The 22,751-nt window shown below is 39.5% G+C and overlaps 1 protein-coding gene across 1 annotated transcript in view; it reads left to right on the top strand.

Moving 5' to 3' along the window:
* Positions 1-22,751, top strand: part of MTMR8 (myotubularin related protein 8) — a 204,430-nt gene that overhangs the window by 75,964 nt on the left and 105,715 nt on the right. The window contains exons 5-12 of the mRNA XM_059911077.1: positions 2,443-2,571; positions 3,757-3,891; positions 6,679-6,811; positions 8,140-8,249; positions 14,311-14,436; positions 15,298-15,347; positions 18,065-18,265; positions 21,069-21,197. Coding sequence (XP_059767060.1) covers positions 2,443-2,571; positions 3,757-3,891; positions 6,679-6,811; positions 8,140-8,249; positions 14,311-14,436; positions 15,298-15,347; positions 18,065-18,265; positions 21,069-21,197 — 1,013 coding nt within the window. The remainder of the gene's footprint in view (positions 1-2,442; positions 2,572-3,756; positions 3,892-6,678; positions 6,812-8,139; positions 8,250-14,310; positions 14,437-15,297; positions 15,348-18,064; positions 18,266-21,068; positions 21,198-22,751) is intronic.

Here is a 22,751-nt window from a genome sequence, read left to right as displayed (position 1 = left end):
ATTCTTCTCTGTGGTAGTTATTTCCACTGTTTCATCTTCCAGGTCACTTATCTGTTCTTCTGCTTCAGTTAATTTGCTGTTGATTCCTCGTATGGAATTTTTTATTTCATTTATTGTGTGGTTCCTCATTGTTTGCTCTTTAGTTCTTCTAGGTTAAATGTTTCTTTTATTTTCTCCATTCTATTTCAGAGATTTTGGATCATTTTTACTATCATTGCTCTGAATACTTTTTCAGGTAGACTGCCTATTTCCTCTTCATTTGTTTGGTCTAGTAGGTTTTTACCTTGCTCGTTCATCTACTGCATATTTCTCTGTCTTCTCATTTTGTTTAACTTACTGTGTTTGGGGTCTCCTTTTTGCAGGCTGCAGGTTCGTAGTTCCTTTTGCTTTTGGTGTCCTCCCCCAGTGGATAAGGTTGGTTCAGTTCATTGTGTAGGCTTCCTGGTGGAGGGTACTGGTGCCTGTGTTCTGATGGATGAGGCTGGATCTTGTCTTTCTAGTGGGCAGGACCACGTCTGGTGGTGTGTTTTGGGGTGTTTGTGACCTTATTATGATTTTAAGCAGCCTCTCTGCTAATGGGTTGGGTTGTGTTCCTGTCTTGCTGTTGTTTGTCCTGGGGTGTCCATCACTGGACCTTGCTGGTTCTTGAATGGAGCTGGGTCTTAGCGTTGAGTTGGAAATCTCTGGGAGAGCTCTCGCTGATTGATACTACGTGGGGCCGGGAGGTCTCTGGTGGTCCAATGTCCTGAACTTGGCTCTCCCACTTCAGAGACTCAGGCCTGACACCCGGCCAGAGCATTAAGACCCAGTCAGCCACACGTCTCAGAAGAAAAGGGAGAAAAAAAAGAGAAAGAAAAAGTAAATAAATAAAATAAAATAAAAAGTTATTAAAATAAAAAATGAAAAAATATTAAAATTAAAAATATTTAAAAAGTAATTAAAGAAAAAAGAAGAGAGCAACGAAACCAATAAACAAAGCCACCAATTATAACAAGTGCTGAAAACTATACTAAGATAAACATAAAATCAGAAATTAGTCAGTCACATACAGCAAAAACCCCAAGTCTACAGTTGCTCCCAAAGTCCAGTACCTCAATTTTGGGATAATTCATTGTCTATTCATGTATTCCAGATATGCAGGGTACATCAAGTTGATTGTTGCTATTTAATCTGCTGCTCCTGAAGCTGCCCAGAGAAATTTCCCTTTCTCTTCTTTGTTCGCACATCTCCTGGGGTTCAGCTTTGGATTTGGCCCCGCCTCTGCATGTAGGTCCCCCTCTGGCATCTGGTCTTTGCCCAGACAGGAGGGGGTTCAAGGTGTGGTTGATTAGGGAGCCTTGGGTCACTCAGTCCATGGGGAGGGAGGGGTATGGAATGTGGGGTGAGCCTGCAGCGGCAGAGGCCAAGGTGACGTCACAACAGCCTGAGGCGTGCCATGTGTTCTCCCAGGGAAGTTGTCCCTGGATCACGGGACCCTGGCAGTGGCGTGCTGCCCAGGCTTTTGGGAGGGGAGGTGTGGATAGTGACCTGTGCTTGCACACAGGCTTCTTGGTGGCAGCAGCAGCAGCCTTAGCGTTTCATGCCCATATCTGTTGTCCACGCTCATAGCCGCAGTTGCGCCCATCTCTGGAACTCATTTATGAGATGCTCCGAATCCCCTCTCCTTGCGCACCCTGAAACAATGGTCTCTTGCCTGTTAGGCAGTTCCATACTCTCTCCCAGACTCCCTGACAGCTAGCTGTGTCGCACTAGCCCCCTTCAGGCTGTGTTCACGCAGCCAACCCCTGTCCTCTCCCTGCGATCTGAACTCCAAAGCCCAAGCCTCAGCTCCCAGTCCCCACCCGCCCCAATAGGTGAGCAGACAAGCCTCTCAGGCTGGTGAGTGCTGGTCGGCACTGATCCTCTGTGCGGGAATCTCTCTGCTTTGCCCTCTGCACCCCTATTGCTGCATTCTCCTCTGTGGCACCGAAGCTTCCCCCCCACCACCCTCATCTCTGCCAGTGAAGGGGCTTCCCAGTATGTGGAAACTTTTCCTCCTTCACAGCTCCCTCCCAGAGGTGCAGGTCCTGTCCCTTTTCTTTTGTCTCTGTTTTTTCTTTTTTCTTTTGCCCTACCCTGGTAAGTGGGGAGTTTTTTGCCTTTTGGGAAGTCTGAGGTCTTCTGCCAGCGTTCAGTAGATGTTCTGTAGGAGTTTTTCCACATGTAGATGTATTTTTCATGTATTTGTAGGGAGGATGGTGATCTCCACGTCTTACTCCTCTGCCATCTTGAATGTCCTCCCATCAAGGATAAGTTTGTTCTTATTTCTGAGGAGTGGATGATTCTAGATGATAAATAACAGACAGCTAATTCTTGAGTGATTACTATTCTAACCTGTTCCTAGCAGGTAAAAATATGTAAAAAAAATTGAGTTTAAAAAAAATTGAGTTTATTTTGTTTTAGATATGCAGTACCTACCCTCCTGAAATAGTGGTTCCTAAATCTGTTACATTGGGAACGGTGGTTGGAAGTTCGAAGTTCAGAAGTAAAGAACGTGTGCCTGTGCTCTCCTACCTCTACAAAGAGAACAATGTGAGTTGAGCAAACTTCTCTCATGAGAACTTAACTTGGTGCTAGAAGACCTGGGTTTAAGTCACACCATTGCCACTTACTAGCTATGTGACCTCAAGCAAGTTACTTCTCTGAACTTTAGTACTTCTGAGAGTTTTTAAGTGTGTAATATGAGAGAAAAATGTATGTGTACTTTGTAAATTGTAAAGTGTTGTGCAGATGTTAAGTGGCATTTGTAGTGTGTTCATTTATTTCTTTTCTTCTCTGTGGACTCCTGCTTGATGGCAAGTTGTTGAATAAAAGAGAACAGCTGTATGAAAGGATATTTGGGGACTGTGGCCTCCCACTAGAACACAGATGTCCTTGATTCTTTCTCACTATTTTTCATACAATTTAAGGTAGTAGGGGAAAATTTCGCTTGAATCCTCTGAGTCCCCTTCCATAGGAAGGGATAATAGTTCTTGCCTCTTGTGGTCTCTCTGAGATCTGGAATTACACAAACAGTCAAGTTCTCAGGTAGGCAACTATCAAGTGCTAAAAAGTACAGTAATACAAGTGGGTGTCTTTGTGTCAAACTATTGAAGTAAGCAGACTCCATAAAAAACACACCAAAGTGTAATGCAGTTCACTAACAAATTATTACCAGATGTATCTGCTAAATAGCTATGTTGTTTTCCTATTGAAATGGCTTGAAACAAACCAGCCCTCTGATTTGGCATTAACTCCTGAAATGAGTGAACCCTGTTCTCTTAAGAGACTCTAGGTCTTTGAATTCTGCTGTCACTGTGAGCCTCTGGTTTATATGGGTGATATTACTGGGACTATAAAAAGCAAGAAAGTTTCAGGTAAATACTAGCCTAATACATATTGAAAATAGATAGAATTTTATTAAGGAAACACTCAGGGTGTGATTTTCTTGTAGTCTGGATTTGCCAAGACTGGGTTGGGAATCATAGCCATGTAGAAGAAAAAAAGACTATCTGAGCAACAGTTTGTGGTAATACAGCCCACATGCTGGAGTGGAGAGGGAGGCAGGAGGCTGAGCCCAATGTCATTGGAATGCCTGGGCTTCAGAGCTACATTTCTTTTTACTTCACTATCCTGAGTTGTCTCATCCTCTTCTTCTACTCACTGAACATGGGATCAAGGAGGATTTTTGACCACCTGTACATTTGACCACTCAACCGATACATTTTTTCCTTACAGGCTGCCATTTGCCGCTGTAGCCAGCCTCTGTCTGGATTTTATACTCGTTGCATAGATGATGAGCTCCTGCTAGAGGCTATTAGCCAGACGAACCCAGGGAGCCAGTTTATGTATGTTGTAGACACCAGACCAAAGGTATCTATGTATCAATGACCTCTCTAATACTCCTACTTTACTCATGTTATAATCGCCTTCCCCACATGTTGAGCTTTGCAGTGTTAATGGGAAAGTTAGGTTTGTGTATATGGGCTTATTATGTCATAACTGTGTAAAGTCATTTGAGTAAGCCATTTGGAACTCCTTTTATCATAGCTGTCACTGTCAAGCAAGACTATGAGAAGGTACTTTGAACAACTTAGTCTTGCCACTGCCTGTGAATGTCACAGAGAGGAGGGTCCTCAGATCAACCTAAACTCTCTGCATTAATTCCTTGACCCTCAACATTTTGTCTAGCTTTAATAAGGGATCGTAGAGGAATTAATTGTGCCCCACAAGGCAAGTAAAGGACAGATTTCCTTTTCTTAAAGGCTGTTCTTTTTACAAACAGCCCCAGAAAGAAATAATTTTGCTTATACTTTGATATGTTGACTGTGGATGATTAGGAGGTTTCATTGCTAACTAGGGATTGCTAAGTCAGTGATTTATATTCTAAGCCTAAGCCAGGTGGTTGTGACTTCAGAGTTAAGCAATTGGTTGTGCTTGAAACCAGATAGTGGTCTTAGACAGATGTCTGCCTATTTTGGGGATCTCTCACTGACTATTCTGCAGGGCTACCTAGAACTGACTGGGCTCAATAGAGAAAATAATTTCCCTTTCTGCTCAGGTACCATCCTTCAGTTTCTCAGAACTTTGCTGTCTGGCTTCAACTATAACTGCATTTGACATTCTGGGATTAGAAGGAGTTTAATCAAATCTGTGTCTTCCATCAGTATTAGTCTTAAAATGGTAAAGAGAAGTACCAAGCTTTTGAAAAACTAAAGGATTGATGCCCTTTGTCCAAATGAAAGACCAAAAAGTCCTTTTTGATAGGTCTCTTTTTCCTCTCTCAGAGAGCCTAGAAATATCTAGCAACACTCCTCTTCTGGATGGCTAGATATATACTTTTAGTAGAAACTGTATTGTAGTGACAAAGTTACATTCTTAGGAGTCAGTCAAATCTGGGGTCAGATCCTGCCTTCAGCTTTTATCCATATGATCCTGGTTGAAATTGGTTCACCTCTCTGAACTTGTTTCCTTATGGGAATAATAATAGTACCTATCTTTAGGAGCTGTCATGAGGATTAAATGAGATAATATAAGTGAAGGATCTAGCACAGTGTCTGGCACATACATACTAGGGGCTCAGTAAATATTATATGTTCTTTCCTACTTGAACATTAGGCTGCTAATATGTAGCAGTTTCTCAGATATGCCAGTCCTGTTCCCAAAGAGTGTATACTGGTATGATGTAGCTAGCTATCTGTAGTAGCTGGCCTTTCTACTGCTGCCCAGACCTGGGTAGGGACTGCTGTAATTATTGTTTCATTTGCTGAAGCATCCATCAGTCATAACAAACTTTTTTGTTACTAGGTGGCTGTTGCTTACACCTCCTCAGGTGTCTCATTGATTTGTCCTTAATTTAATGAAAGCTCAGTGACATTCTTTGTGTGATAAGAGATCAAAATTACCATCATGTTTCTCCCTTTAACAAATATCCTGCATTCTAAATAGAATATGTTGACATGTAGATTTTTCTTCCCTGCATGTGTTAATGTGAATAGTTTGTGCTTTTGAGGTTTTTAATGGCATTCTTTTTTATTAATACAAAAACTACACCCTATCCATATGCATTCTCCTCCTACCTTCTGAAATGCACAACAATGGGAGATTAGAAAATAGGCCCAGACAACAGAAAAACATTTAATTAGTAAGATGGTTATAATCATAGAAGATATCTTGGCTGCTTTCCAGTTTTTTTATATATATATAAATTTATTTTATTTATTTATTTTTCGCTGTGTTGGGTCTTCGTCGCTGCACATGGGCTTTCTCTAGTTGCAGCGAGCGGGAGCTACTCTTCGTTGCTGTGCGCGGGCTTCTCATTGCGGTGGCTCCTCTTGTTGCGGAGCACGGGCTCTAGGCACGCAGGCTTCAGTAGCTGCAGCACACCGGCTCAGTAGTTGTGGCACACGGTCTTAGTTGCTCCGTGGCATGTGGGATCTTCCCAGACCAGGGATCGAACCCGTGTCCCCTGCATTGGCAGGTGGATTCTCAACCCACTGTGCCACCAGGGAAGCCCCTTTCTAGTTTTTGGATTAATATCTCCTCTCTGCAAGTCTCATTTACTCACTACCCCACCCAACATTCTTCATATGACCTAGAAGTATTCTGATTACCACAAGCTGAATATAGTGTTAAAACAGCTCTTGGTATCTCCATTTCAATTTTATCAGTGAATGAAAGTCATTTATCTTATGCAGTCATGTTTTAGACATTTTTCTAGAGTAGCTGTTTATAATTAATTGGCCCTGAAGTTCTTAGACTTCTTTCTAGAGCTTTTCAGTTATAAGGATTTTTGAACTTTCACATGTTTCTCAGTATAAAGCCCATTTGTTTGTGATAGGAAGCTCAAAATTATTATTTTAGTTCTTCAGATCAGATATCCTCATAGCTGCCATATCCTTCAATCAATCTCTTAAGCAGGGTTTTAGTAATAAAATAAAAACACTAAATCTCCTTCTCTTTCCCTATACTACTCTGTTACTTAAGATACCTGATCTAAATGCCAGTGAGATTTTCTTCATTCCAGAATGTGCCCTATGTGATCTAACTTCTTTTTAAATGGGTAAGATTTAAAACTGTTTAGAATGAAGCATTGAGATTGATGAACCATGTTCTTTTATCATCTGCCCTATCTGTTCTGTTATGTCCTCTATATTGCAGTTAAATGCCATGGCCAACCGAGCAGCTGGGAAGGGGTATGAAAAAGAAGACAACTATTCCAACATTCGCTTCAGGTTCATGGGCATTGAGAACATCCATGTGATGCGGAGCAGCCTGCAGAAACTCTTGGAAGGTACAGGGATTTCACCTGGGCTTGGCCAGAGGTTATATAGCTTGCATAATTATGTAAGCAAAAAGTATGCCTGATTTTGTGGTGAAACATAAAAGCAACCAGGTGAGCAGAATCAACAGGTGATAAGATTTTTGACTATAGTATAAATCCAGTTTGCATAGATAGTACTGAATTATAGCAGTGTTGGTCTGACAGAGGAACTACAATGTTCAGTTTTCATAACTCTGCGGAGTTCATCTGGGTTTAGTGGCTATGGAAATAATTTCTCTCTATAGAATTACAGAGACTGCTGTATAGGGGTGGGTAGGTCAACATAAATATAAATGAATTGGGATTTATTTCATCTTCCTCATTTAATCTGCTGTAAGGAGTCAGTCCAATTTCATCACTGTGCTGATGAAGGGGGCGAATTTAGTCTTCAAAGGAATAAAGCTGCTATCAGACAATTTGGGTCATCTGTCATCACCGCAATGTAATTGGGATCAGAATGGGGGCAAGGTGAGATCAGGGCTTTACAGGACTATTGAGTCTAGAACATTTCTCCCAAAGCCACTACCCAGGATTCCATGATATGGTATGTCATCTCAGGCACACATAGGGAAAACCTGCCCTCATTAAGTGAACTCTGTGTTCTTCCTCTCTTTTCTTCAATTGTTCACTTATGCTTTCTGCCAGGACCTCTCCCTTACACAACCCTTACCAGATCCTGTCTTCTCAGTCTGCAGCCCTTTTAGGATATTAATGTTCCTCTTCCTTGGGTCTCTTCCTCCTTTCTTTTTTGTCCCAGAATATTCTATAGTAGGAGTGTAAGAGGACTTTTTGCAGATTTTTTGAGGCAAAAGATTGCCCTCTGCTGGATAACCAGTGCAAAATGCATGAAAATTAACATGTTTTTTTCAACCTGTTGAGACAGCACAGGGCTGCAAGGGAGTAGGTGGGGATGTGGAAGCAGAGACAGATGTTAAGGGTCTACAAAGTTAGGCTGAGTAGGAGGAGTTAAGATGGGAATCAAATGTGTTTTCTAATCAGAGGAGATGTGAGTATTTTCCTGTGGATGCTGACTCAGTCTTCTGGCTCTGTTCTTCAGAGATCTCTGTGGGCTTGGGGTGGGTTCTACAAGTCAAGAAAGCAGAGACCCGAGCTAGGAGATATGGTAGGCTCTAGCCCTAGTCCTGTCCCTGATTCACTGTGCGGTTTCCAACTAATCATTTAACCTTTCTGTGCCTCAGCTTCCTCATTTACAAAATGGGGATCCACTTTGTCCCCTTTCTTGGTGAATAAACTGAGGTAATTGTGAATTTCAATCTCTGCTTCCTTTTCTACCTTAGTTTGTGAATTGAAAACTCCAACAATGAGTGAATTTCTTAGCGGCCTGGAGAGCTCAGGGTGGTTGAGACACATTAAAGCTATTATGGATGCTGGAATTTTCATTGCAAAGGTAATAATCAGGACTTTTTTTTTCTTATTAGGCATCAATTTTATACACATCAGTGTATACATGTCAATCCCAATCGCCCAATTCAGCACACCACCATCCCCACCCCACCGCAGTTAATAATCAGGACTTTTAAGAACTTGTACTGACTTAATTAAGGGATCTCTTGAGGTAGCAGTGTATTCATGGTAGAAAGAATATTGAAAAAAAACCTGGTTTCTAGATTCAGGTCTGCCACTAATTTACTGCGTGCCCTTGGAAAATCTCTTCACTTCTCTGGGCCTCAGTTTCTCTGTCTGTAAAACAAGGTGGTTCTACTAGAATCTAATGGTATAAGTTTTGGGGGGCCCACTGAGCTCTTTGAGAATATGATTGACCCTCTGCCCCTAGAAAAATGTACATATGGCTATACATACAGAAAATAGACCTTAATTTCACGGGGTACACAGACCCCAGATCTCAAGTTAAAAACTCTTAGATAATCTCTCATGGTCCTTCCAGCTCAAATATTCTCATGGTCTTTCCAGCTCAAATACTCTGATGTATTTTTGTGTTGATTCTAAGGTATCAAGTGGAAGTAAGACTGGGTGTAAAATAAATGCAGAGCTTGTGTTTCTATGGGTTTTCAGAGCTCTGAGTATAAAGCCGACGATTTTCTGACTTCTTTGTATAGGTCTGCCTCTGAATGCAGTCTAAGTAGGCTTCATCACTCATTTATGCTGACTCACTTATTTTCTGACCTTCAGAACCCTGGCTTCTGTATCATTTGTTAGGTAATGTTTAAAAAAAAAAAACAGAAGAAGAAATTTGGAGTGTACATTTTCTCATTTTGAAGTTTTGTTTATACATTCCTGCATGAGAACTTGCTCTTTTCACCACACCCCTATTATTTGGTAGAAGTAAAGAAAAGGAGAGAATCACTCTTCACCTCTCTGCTGTCATTTTTTCAGTTGAAGATAATGAGATTTATAGCTTCTGGCTTAAAAGGTTTTTAGAGAGCGTGTGTAATTAACTGTCTTAAATATCCAGCCCTATTGTTTTCCAACTTCCTAGTCCTGTTGCCTACATTTTTCACTGTAATTTATTATTAGTGCTTACTATGTGACCCTCTTGGTCATTTCAAGCCCACTGTTCTAGCCATTCTTTATACTGTTCCTTTTTCGCATGCCCTGTACCCATACATTTGTATTTCCTTTCTGAAACTGACTTCATTAGACCAAAGAGAGTGAGAATGGAGAAGAGGGATAGATTTGATAGACCGTACAACCTCATAATTATTGGTTGAATTTAAATGAGTGGATGAAAAAGATAGGCTTTTGATTGCACGACTATCCTGTGCTTCCCATCTCCATCAGTACCTATCCAGTATCCCAAGCTTGAAAACTCTGTCAGCCTTGAATTCTCTCTCTTCCCCTCCATCTGGCAATTGCCTCATCCTGTCAGTTCTCCTCAGAAGCGTTTCTCAAATATCCGTTCTTCCCCACCTCTGCCTTAAGTACTATAATAACTTCCTGACTGGTTTACTTGTCTCTAGTAGTTGCTCCCCCCAGTATGGCCACCAGATTGCTTCTAAAGCCATATTTCTTGAGCACATATGATAATGTCACTTTAAACTCAAAATCCTCCATTGGTTCCCCATTGCCCGTAAGACCCTGGTAATTAGTGAGATTCTTGTTGCTCTCAAAAACACTATAGTATCCCTCCCTCTCTTGCTTTGTCTCTCATTATCTTTATTTTATTTATTTTTTTTCTCATTACAAAAGTTATACATGTACGTTATCTAAGAAGTAAACATTTCAGAAATATATAATATAAAATGTAAATATTCCCTGTAGTTTGCCCCACAACACACACTATTAATAGTTTAATGTATGCTGCTAGATCAGCACTATTTGAACTTTCTGTGATGGTGGAAATGTTCTGGATCTGTACTAATACAATAGACACTAGCCACATGTGGCAGTTGTACATTTGAAATGTGGCTAGTGAGAGTGAGGAACTGAATTTTTAATTTTATTTAGTTTTGATCAATTTAAATTTAAATAGCCACTTGTGGCTAGTGACTACCATATTGGACAGTACAGGTCTAGAATTTTTCAACATATATAAAATTACATATATTATTACTAATTTGTAAAAATGAGATTATGTTGTGCATATTTTTCTGCAACTAACTTTTTATACTTAATGTATGATGAACATTTTCCAGGTCAGTTCAGTCAGTGTGACCTCATTCTTTTCAGTGACTGTATAATATTCTATTAAGTGAATTTATCATGGTCCCTGTTCATGGGCAATTCAGTTATTCACATTTTTCACAAATGCAGACATTGTTGCATCAAATATCCTTGAACATATATCTTTATATGTGTGGGCATTCTTAAAAGTGGATTTTCAGTTGAAGAGTATGAATATTTCAGACTTTACTAGATGTGGCCAAATTGCCCTTCAAATAGGATGCACCAGTTTCCATTCCCAGCAACAATGCCTCTTTCTCCACATAGCCAGCGATGGTTATCATCCATCTTTTTAATCTTTGCCAATTTGATAGGTTATGCATTTTATGTCATGTTTATTTTGCATTTCTTTAATCATTAGTGAAATTGAGCATCTTTTCCTGTTCACCAGTGACTTTTCACTCCATTTGGAGTCCTAAGGAAAGAGTATACTCGCTACTATTAGGCCTCTGATACTATCTGAGGTATCTGGTTAACTGAAGAGTTTCAAAGGTTGAGAAACTTTTTTCCAGATCTCTCTAACTCTTGTCTTACTCGCAACCTAACTATCCTTCTAGGAATATAATTTCTCTTTTACCTTCTACTACAAAGGTTACTCATTTTCCCACACCCCATGAACCGCACGGTCCATGACAGGTTCAGTGTTCCCCTTGTTCCTTACAAAACTCCTTCCTCCTTTTAGGTCTACTGCAGTTAGCTATACCACTCTATACCTCTCCTAGTGACTCTTCTTTCTCCATTAAGGACTTTGGAAACCGCTTTAGGTAGGTGGTTTCCTCTCCATCCTGAGTCTTCCTCTCAATCCCAGGAGATTTGAATGTCCATGTACAACCTATAAAACACTCTGCACTGATAGTTCTTTGAGCTTTTGTACTCCAGTTCTTACACTCTTACTCCAGCTAACCTGGTTCTTCTATCCCATGGAGACCTCTACACTTTTAACTCCACTTTTTCCACCTTTTCCTACCTTCTTCCCTATCGAGCCAAAACCTAGTGGTGTAGCACCTCATCTATTCCACCTTGCCTCTTTATCCTTCCACTCTACCTGCCCTGTTAATCCCATTCATTCTCTACTTTCTCTGCTCTTATGCCCTGAAAACTAAACATTACCACAAAGAAATAAATCCCATAGCCATGTTACTTGGTATAATTACAGATTTATGGTCTCTAATATTGACTGTAGTCCTATAGTCTTAGGACCACTTAACAGTCATTTTATGTGTCCCTGGTTGGTTCCAGCCCTGTTCCACCAAGCAGATATTCCTAATTTGTATTTTACTTTCAAGCTGGCTACACCACTGTTACTCCCCTCTCTATAAGCACATATTCAGACATGTCTTCTTCTTTATAGAAAAATAAAGGTAATCTCTCATCTTCCCACTACTATTCTTACCAACTTTTTTTGCTCCTTTCTTGCTATCTCAGAGGAAATGGTGCCTCATCTTCTGTGTAAGACTAATCCCTTTACCTCTATTCTTAATCCCATCCCCTCCTTCTTCAAGGAGCCTCTTTCCCCTACATTTTCAAACATTTCCTTTCACTGGCTTCATCCCTCAGAAATATGCTCAATACTTTCTTATTCCTAAGAAAAAGAACTTTTCTTATTCTCTTCTAGTTACTGTTCTCTTTCCTCTTGCTTAGAGCTTTCTTGAAAGTAATTGGCCTTCCCTATTCGTACTTCCTCACCTCCCTTCACTCTTCAGTTCACTGTGATCCAGTTTACATACCATTACTACTGTTCTTGCTGAGGTCACTAATGACCCCTAACTTGTCAATCTCAGGGTCATTCTTTAATCTTTATTCTATTTTGACCACTCTGCTGCATTTGACATTGTTATCCCCTTTCTCTTTGAACCATTTTTGTAGTTCTGACCTTAATCCCACTGCTACTTCCTGGTTCTCTTTCTACCTTTCAGGCTTCTTTTTCATAAGCTGACTCCTGTAATAGCCCGCCCCCCTTCCTCTACTTTCCCTTTAAACGTTACTACTTTCTAAGGTCTTTCCTTTTCTCACTTTGGTCTCTGCCTGGACAGCACCAGCCATACACAGTATCCACTACCATCTCTGTTCATATAGTGGTCAAATCTATACTCTGGCTCAGATTCCTCCTTCTCCTGAACTCCAGACCCACATATGCAGTTGTCCACTGGATGCTCCATTAGATGTCCTTCAACTACCTCAGAATCTCCATGGCCCCAAATGAAATCTTATCTACTCCCAACACCAACTAAAACTTGTTTCTTCTTCTGTGTTCACTGTTCAGGCTAATGGTACTGTAATCCACCTAGTTACTAAGTGACACATTTAAGAGTCATCTTTGGCTTTTCCTTCTCCTTCATTCCACATCCATTCTCTTACTATGTCCTGTTAAATCTTCATTCTTAACATCCCTCTTCTCCTTTTCAGCCCCACTGCTACTGCATTAGTTCAGGTCCTTGTTGCATTTCACAATTTTAGTAACTCTTTGACTGGTCTTCCTAAATCCAAATTTATGTCCTCTATTCTCCTACTGTCACCACAGTGAGTACATCTGATCATGGCACTCCTCTGCTTTTAACACTCCAGTGACTCCCTGTTGCCACCAGATATAATGCACACTTGTCAGTCTGACCCTTGCCCTCCTGGCCAGACCTGTCTCTCCTCACTCCCTCACTCCCAGCCTAGCCTCAACCACCAAGCTAGTTAAGAATTCCTCACCTATGCCTCGCATCCTTGCCTTTGTACATGTTGTCATATTATGCCCCTTGCCTGGAATGTCCTTTCCTCCTGGTCCATCCGACAAATGCCTACTCATCTGACAAGACCCACTTTAGTTGTCTCCTCTTCTTTAGTTATTGTGTGCCTTTGTTGTACCTGGTATTAACTTTTATTGTTTTGGTTATCATTGGTTTGTAGTCATTCATTTAAATGTTTGTCTTTTTTTATGTACCTAGTGCACACAATAGTGCATCTTGTGTAGTCACTCAGTAATTATTGGCTAGGTGAGTAGATGAATGAATGAGTGAATAAATTTCCTTCTCCTTCCCCACCTGAGAAAATCCTACATTTTCTTCAAGGCTCAAGCTTCCCTGGCTCCTACAAAAGGATATAATTACTACACATTACCCTATAGCAGCAGTTTTTCCACTGCATTGTATTTATTTATTTACCTTTGGTCACCCTGACTAGTTTGCTCATTGAAGTCAGAAACTGAGTCTCATCTTTGTATCTCTAATCCTTAACACACACCTGGCACAGAGGTATATACATAATTAAGTGTTAGAATGAATAAGTGAATGCTCAATATCTACCATTGCCAAAATTGCACAGGTTGAGTAACTGCCCATATTTTTACATAGTTCTGATTGTACAGAAACTGACCTAAGACAGATAAACCTCTCCATCTTAAGTTGGAAGGATTTGTATTAGTAAAGCTAAATGGCTAAAGCTTCCAGAGGAAATTATTGTCAGGTCTGGGACTGGAATGCAGAACTGTCCTGTCTGTTTTTGAGCATGAATTCTTCCTCTTGCCCACCTCTCTCTCTGAGAATTGAGAATTGATCCATGTCTTCTTCAGAAGTCTTATGAATGTAGACCTCCTTTTGTTTTTCTTTTTACCCTGTATCATGTGTTGATTTTGATTTTCTTCTCCTTATTAGGTAAGCTCACCTTCTGTTAACACTCCTTTATTTTCTTTGTCATTCCCATACAGGATGCTAATATTTTGAGAAGAAATTAATGTAGCCCAGTAAGACCAAGTTCTCTGCTGTAGGGATGGTAACCCTATTTATTAACCCGGCATACTATGAAAAATTGTCTATGCTACTTTTTGCCTCTTGTCTTAACAGGCAGTGAAGGTAGAAAAGACCAATGTCTTAGTCCATTGTTCTGATGGGTGGGACCGCACAGCACAGGTCTGCTCTGTGGCCAGCATCCTCCTAGATCCATTTTATAGGACATTCAAAGGACTCATGGTAAGAGAACAAGTGATTGGATTTTACTTTGCACAAGTGGGAGATTGTGAATAGGTCAAAAATAACTCTCAGCCAACTTGTTTTCTACAAGAAAGAGGTCTACAAAAACAGCTCTGTTTTTCAATTTTGCTTCTTTCTACTAAACTAGGCATTTACAGTCTATATACTTTCCATTGCACACTCAACATAGTTTCTTACCCATCAGAAGATAAGTTGGATGTTAATAGGCTGATGTAAGGGGTAGGAAAGACTCCAAAAGTTTGCAAAGTTGAATGGATGACTTAAATAAGCAGACTGATGGGCTCATCATCTTCAACATCAGCTGTCTGGATGTCAGACTCATGATTTTTTTCTGGTGCTGAATCCAAGGTTTCTTAGTTTGTCTTTCTATGAAACAGAACTCACAGTAGGAGTTTATCCTCATTTTTCTTTTGGAAATGCTTTATTTTTTTTAATGGTTGAAAATGTGTTTATATCAAGATTTGTTCCTGATATAAACTCAAGTACTGCCTTTGGATTCCTGTTTTTTCATAGGTTGAATGTAATGTGTTTATCAAGATTGCGTTTAGTTATGGCTCAAATGGCTTATCACACATTATGTAAAAGCCAAAAGAAATGTGACAATGGATACAAATCCAGAATAATTTCTCCTGAGAGCTTTGAAATTTGAAGGCAGCCTGTATAGGCTTTTAAATGAAATCCAATTTACTTATTTATCATTTGGGAAATTAACTTTATGATCAGTTCAACGCAAATTTGTACAAAGTCCACTTCAGCAAAGTGTTTTGATATTTTATAGGTATGGTTAATTAATTTTATGGTTTTCCTAATGCAAAGTTTTCTTTTTGTATAAAAATGAAGATCCTGATAGAGAAGGAATGGATATCCATGGGCCACAAGTTCTCCCAAAGGTAAAAATATTACTTTAAAGGTAGAGGCTAAGGAGAACTTATTAGGGTGAGATTTATCAAAAACCCCAATATGTTCTTGTGAAAGAAGGAAGAGTAGGTTGAACATGGCATAAATCTCTTTTCATCAAGAAACACATATTCCAGACACTATGCTAAGGGACTAGGGCTACAAGGGTGACTAGAATATCATATCTGCCTTCAAAGTGAGCAAATGATTATATCAAATTGTTAAATATTTCAGGGAAGAACAGACATCACGGGCTACAGAGGAAAAAGTGCTTAACTGTTTTTGAAGAAGACAGGATAGCCTTCCAGGAATAGGCAGTATTTAAAAGTGAATTTTAGGGAATGAATAGGAGTTTGCTAGAGAGAACGGTGGGCATTCAGGCAGAGGGAATAATATCTAAGAAAATGTACTTTTTAACCATGTATAAGAAGAAAAGGCATGTGCGGATTTCTGTTCTTTGGTAAGAGGTGGATGCAAGGACTTACATTTATTTAGTGACCTAATGCTGCTATAAGCCAAGCAGCCTCACTGAGACTTTATGTGTGTTATGAGAACAATAACAAATGTTTACCGAACACCTAACAGTATGCTGTATACTATATCAGACACTGAGCTGGTGCCAAAGGCACATAAAATGTGAGTTTTACCCTCAAGGAGGTTACTATTCAGGTCTTATTCTCCTGCATCTGTGTGTATCCATTTAATTTCATTTGATTGTCGCTCTCTAGCTATTTGGGTCCATCCATTCATTCTTCCTTTGTCAACAAACATTGGGCCAAGCAATATGCCAGGTTTTAAGGAGACTGTATTAGAACAGATATGGTCTCTGTCCCTTCTTTTATAGAAAATAAAATCAATGATGATAGTATAGTATGATAAGTGCTAAGTCAAAGGTAAACATATACAAGGGAACCTTACCTATTCTGGGCAAAGAAAGCTTCCTAGAACTGATGGCATTTTAGAACATTAAGAAGATGAGGTTGATTCTATTTTTAGTTTTTGAGAAATCTCCATAATGTTTTCCACAGTGGCTGCACCAATTTACATACCCACCAGCAGTGTAGGATGTTTCCCTTTTCTCCACATGGAAGGACAGGAGGAGAAGGAACTAAGTTTGTGAGTGTCCAAGGCAGAAGTTAGATATTTTTACTTGATAGCCTTGATCTTTTTCATTAACACTGTAGACGTCAATGTGAAATGGGTTAGGGTTTAAGAAGACAGCTTAAAATTTGCAAGAGCTGTAAGGGTTAATGGGAAAACTGTGTTAAGGATATTCATAAAGGTTATTTGGGAGCAATTAAGTTCCAGCTGAGTATGGAGACTTATGATATCAATTTGCATGGTTTATAATTTTCTCAAGCAGCATTTATCAGTCAAGATGTGGGAGTAGAGAACATAGCTTCTTAGGCTCATCAATGGTTGGATTTTGAAGGAGAATAATGACCAAAAAAATGACCAGAAAATTGAAGAAAATGGGGAGAGAATAGTTGATGGGGCAGACCATAGCATATAGTCTGGGTAAGGAAGAAAGGGAAGCTAGTAGGAATCTGGAAAGGTGAGAGGTCCAGAGATGAGGCTGGAGGAGATAAGATGAGCAGCCTTTGGAAATATAATATATGGTGATCAGAGTAGGCTATTGAGATTAAGGTTTCAAAGTGGAGGAAGGACCTTTAGCTAACATCAAGAAACAGCCATGGATACGAGAGGCTGATGTGAAGTAGAGGTAAAGATCGGTGAAGATAATTAGATTTGAGTTAGTTAAGGAACCTGCTAAGCCACGTGTAGGTCATCTGCATCGACTCCAAAGATAAGTACTTATGACTGGAGTCAGATTCTTCAGAAAATGTAGAGAGGTAACCCAAAGATTGTGGAACACAACATTGAGGAAAGTGAACAACAGCATGACCCATAGTGGAAGTGTTTTTAAGAGAGTGAAAGGAGTAGTAGAAAGGAGAAAGCCGATCCCACTTCTGCTCTGTTTTAGGATTATTATACATGGAGAGTGGAATGATGAGCATTCTCCATTTGATTTGGGCCCCAAGAAGAAGTAGTGTCGTTGGTGAGATGGATTTCAATTAAATCAAAAGGTAGAACATTCAGTGTAAAAGCTAAGGATGCCATGTTTATTTCTAGTGGAATAGGGTTTCTAATGGATGGTAGAGTTGGGAAAGAGGACATCATGGGAGAGGAAACATTAAACAATTCTGGGATGAGGTTTTTTCATTCATTTAATAAACTTATTAAATACCCTTTTCATGCCAGGCACTGTCCAATAAACAAGATAGATATGGTCCTTGCTCACATGAAGCTAAAGGTAGCTGTTTAAATTAATTAAAATTAAATACAATTGAAAATTCAGTTCCTTAGTCACACTAGCTGCATTTCAAGTGCTTAATAGTTAGTGACTACCATATTGGACAGCACAGATATGGAACATTTTGATCATTGCAGAAAGTTCTATTGTAGAGGATGTAAAAGGAAATAGAATAGATGACCAAGGGCTTACAATCTGGATAATAGTGAAGGATGCTGGTGGCTAAGAGGTCCATTGGGATTAATTAACTTTGAGATTCTGGGTGGCATTTTGGCATTAGGCATTTCCTTACCAATGCCAACAGAGACAAAAGGTGACCTTGCTATAGCCTATTCCAAACAGTGTAATCCCTGATGTTAATCATTGTCTTTCTTTACCTTTATTTGCATCTCTCAGGTGTGGCCACCTGGATGGGGACTCTAAAGAAGTATCCCCTATCTTCACACAGTTCCTAGACTGTATCTGGCAATTAATGGAACAATTTCCTTGTGCCTTTGAGTTTAATGAAAATTTCTTGCTGGAAATTCATGACCATGTTTTCTCCTGCCAGTTTGGGAACTTCCTTGGAAACTGCCAGAAGGATCGAGAAGATCTGAGGTGAATTCAGTTTGTGAAAAAACACTGAATAGGGAGAGGGGATCAGTGTAAAAGAAATTTACCCACCACCCTGAATTTGGGACAGCAGTTCACGAAAGGGGAGGAGATGACAACTATAAAAATAACTTTTGAAGCATAAATCACTCAGTGTTTCCATGGAGATTCCTCAAAACCTCAGATTCTTTATCTGTGAAATAGGGATAATACCTACTTTTCAGAGCAATCCTGAGGAACCAGTAAAACAATGGATGTGCAAGGACTTTGTAAGGAATGAATTACTGTGCAGGTGTGAGTAGTCAGTAGCTACAGTCCTTTATCATTTGTGTCAAAGATCATGTGTGAGTAGTCAATAGCTACAGTCCTTTATCATTTGTGTCAAAGATCACCAAATGGCAGCTCATAGGCCAAATCTAGCTTAACAGGTATATTTTGTTTAGTCTGTGGAGTATTTTTTAAACTGTGAATAAGATGTCAACATTTAAATATCACGATATTTCACACAAAAATCCAGTTATTTTAGGATTTTTTTCCTAAATCAAAAAGCTGTTGTGCCAAGATATTCTGCAAAATCAGGAGCTCTGGCAGTACCTGACCTGCATTTTCTAATGGCAGTAATCAGCTAGAGCTGAATAACAGCTGCTCCACTTGAATGAAGCAAACTCACTCTCGTTTGCCAGTTCTCACCCCTCTCTATAGTTTATTCTCAGCACACTTCTAATGTTATCTTCCCAGCTCCTATAGGTGGTTGAATTTGCACCAGACTTAAAACTCTAACATCCTCACAATATATAAAACGTAAATAATTTTTGAAGTTGACAAGATAGAGTTTCTGTGAATAGTATTCTCCTTGTTTTAGAGTCAGAGAAAAAGAAATAGAGAGGGAAGTAGCTGTCACACAACCCAACCCACTCTTGTTTCATAGCTGTTGGTTGAGTGGCAGTTAGCTCAAGTTCTCAGGCCCCTCTGTGATGTATCCTGGATGAATCGGATGACATCTCTAATTCTGTTTTCTTGTCAACACAGAGATGGATCTTGCTGCTTTAACATTTGTGCTTACTTGGTAGCTTCTATGCACATTTCTGTTTCATTTTGCAACTAGACCTTTCTTACCCTCTTCGCAGATGCTTTCAGACACATTCATTCTGTCTCTGACCTGCTCTTCTAGCATTAAAATCTAAGATCTTTTCCATATTCTTTTTTCCGCCCTCTTAAAATGAGGCTAACATATCCTAGACCCATTCCCCACACAAATCTGAATCTCCATGTAAAAGTACAAAAGTTGAAAATTTTAACATGTTAAAATAGTGATTGCATAAAATGAACAGAAATATCATTCATCCATAAAAGAAAAGGCATGGACTCTAGAATCAGAGAGAGTTGGGTTCAAATTTTGGCTCTGTCAACTACTAGCTATGTGACTTTTTTCAAATTATTTTTTTGTCTCATTTTCTCATTATTATTTTGGGGATAAAATATCTCACAGGATTTTATTATGAAAATTTAATGAGGTATTTTAGGTAGAGTCTGGACCAGTGTTTCACACATAGTACATACTCAACAAATACTAGTTACCTTACCTCTGAAATATTTTTTTTCTTTTTTCAACCAAAAACAAATGAGAAAGATGGATATACAAGTCCTTTGACCTCATTGAAATGGTCTGAGGATTCTAAAAGTTTCAAGACTACAGTGTTTAGGTCCTACAACCCATACTGCTTCTCTTTGTTGTCCTCCTTGAGCTTTCTTTGACACTGTGTGAGTAAATGAACTTCCCATGCATTGTTACGCAGCAGCTCTCACTGGGACAATGGATCCCATGTTTTTTGCAGTGTTAACTAAGTGGCTCCCCAAGGACTCAACTAAGGTATAAGAAGAATCAGTCTTGCAATATAAATGTCACAGTCTGTGCTGCTCACCTAGATAACTCACAAATATGTGCTAATATAAATTGCTAATTGTCTTTCACTGTCTTATACCTTCTGAGAGGAGGAGAAGCTGGCTTGAAATAAAATAAAATATAGAAAAGCCAGAAATTCACCCTCTAGTCTTTCTGTTAACTTACCAGATTTTTAAAAGCAATTCTAGATTTTTTAAAACTGGAAAGGTCATTAGTTCATAGAATCTGAGATTTGGAAGAGACCTTAAAGGTCATATTTTACAAATGAGGAAATAGGCCCAGAAAGAGCTAGGGACATTCCTCAGATTACATAGCTACTCCATGGCAGAGACTATACTCAGCATCTGTTGCTCTTCAATGTGGAAGTCTTTCTAACCTCTAATTCATTTAAAGATTGGTAAGTTGAAGCCCAGATAATTTGTTACTCTATCAGTGTTCATTACCACTTATTTTCACTTTCCTTCTATCATATCCTGTCCCTCTGTCTTTTTTGTTTTTAAAGATTGATTGATTGATTGATTGCTACGTTGGGTCTTCGTTTCTGTGCTAGGGCTTTCTCTAGCTGCGGCAAGTGGGGGCCACTCTTCATCGCGGTGCACGGGCCTCTCAATATCGCGGCCTCTCTTGTTGCGGAGCACAGGCTCCAGACACGCAGGCTCAGCAGTTGTGGTTCACGGGCCCAGTTGCTCCACGGCATGTGGGATCCTCCCAGACCAGGGCTCGAACCCGTGTCCCCTGCATTAGCAGGCAGATTCTCAACCACTGCGCCACCAGGGAAGCCCCCTGTCCCTCTGCCTTGAATTAGGTTAATTGTTAATAAAATTTGGATGATTATCAAGTTCAACAGGACTGTTGATTTTACTTGCTTGCTGCTTTTAATTTTTTGGCTTTTTTTTTTTCTGACAGAATCTATGAGAAAACCCATTCCGTGTGGCCTTTCTTGGTTCAGAGGAAACCAGACTTCAGGAACCCTCTCTATAAAGGCTTCACTGTGTATGGGGTACTCAATCCTAGTACTGTGCCCTACAACATTCAGTAAGTTCCTAAGCTGTCCCATCCTTTCTTACAGCAAGCCCAGGGCCTCAGCTGCTTTGCCTCTCCTTGTATAGCTGACATCATCTCCATAAGCCTGGCTATGGAGTAGGACACTCTCTCCCCAGATCACCCATTCCTTGCTGCCTCTGAAAACAAGACCACACTCTCTTTGGTTGTTGTTACTTGCTGAGGGAAATAAACAAGAAACAATAGTTGATTTGTAGTAATACAACCAGTCAAGATGTAGGTTGTTTCATTCCTTTGAGTCTTTCCTTGTCTATTCCTCTTCTTTCCCATCCTTTTCCCCAACAAAGAGAAGGAAAAACAGAGAAAGAGAATGTGCTGGTATTGTTTGCTCTACTTTCCCCCAAAAGTGTAAAGTATAGGGTGCCATGCTCACTGACCACAACTCAATGAGTACAAGACAGAACTGAATGCATTTATTAAGTCTAACGGTTTATTTTGTATATTCATTAGGATTTTATATATGTAAGATCATGTCATTTCTGAATAGAGATTGTTTTACTTATTCCTTTCCAATTTGGATGCCTTTTATTTTCTTGCCTAATGCCCTGTTTAGAACTTACAGTGTTGAATAGAAGTAGTGAAAGCAAGCATCCTTGTACTGTTCCTGATCTTAGGGGGAGACCTTTTGGTCTTTCTCCATTGAGTATGTTATAGTTTTGTTTTGTTTAGTTTTACAAATGACCTTTATCACGTTTAGGACATTCCTGTCTGTTCCTAGTTTGTTGAGTGCTTTTATGATGAAAGGGTGTTAGATTATATCAAATGTTTTTTCTGAATCATGTTGAGATGCAGATGACTATATGTTATTTTCTCCTTAATTTTATTTATTTTTTATTTATTTTTTTGTTTCTTTTTTGTTTGGCCATGCCACACAGCTTGCAGGATCTCAGTTCCCTGACCAGGGATTGAATCTGGGCCACAGTAGTGAAAGCCCAGAATCCTAACCACTAGGCCACCAGGGAACTCCCTCTCATTAATTGTATTAATATGGTGTATAACATTGATTTTTCAGATGTTGAACCATCCATACTTTCCTGGGGTAAATCCCACTTGGCCATGGTGTATAATCCTCTTAATATGCTGCTGCATTCAGTTGGCTACTATATTGTTGAGGATTTTTGCATCTATATTCATAAAGCATATTAATCTACAGTTTTGTTTTTTCGTGATGTCCTGGTCTGGCTTTGGTATCAGGGTAACGGTGACTACATAGAATGAGCTGGGAGTGTTCCATTCTCTTCAATATTTGGAACAGTTTGAGAAGGATTGTTGTTAATTCTTTAAATGTTTAGCAGAATTCACCAGTGAAGCCATCTGGTCCTGGATTTTTCTTTGTTGGGAAGTTTTTGATTACTTGTTATAGGCCTGTTCAAATGTTTTATTCCTTCTTGAGTCATTTTTGGTAGTTTGTGTGTTTCTAGAAATTTGTCCATTTCATCTGTCTAATTTGTTGGCATGCAATTGTTCAGGATATTCTCTCATATTTTTCTTTATTTCTGTAAATTCGGTAGTAACATCCCTAATTTA

Source organism: Balaenoptera ricei, chromosome X, assembly GCF_028023285.1.
Source record: "Balaenoptera ricei isolate mBalRic1 chromosome X, mBalRic1.hap2, whole genome shotgun sequence".
NCBI lineage: Eukaryota > Metazoa > Chordata > Mammalia > Artiodactyla > Balaenopteridae > Balaenoptera > Balaenoptera ricei.
Note: the sequence above shows the minus strand (reverse complement) of the source record. Positions and strands in the feature narration are given on the sequence as shown.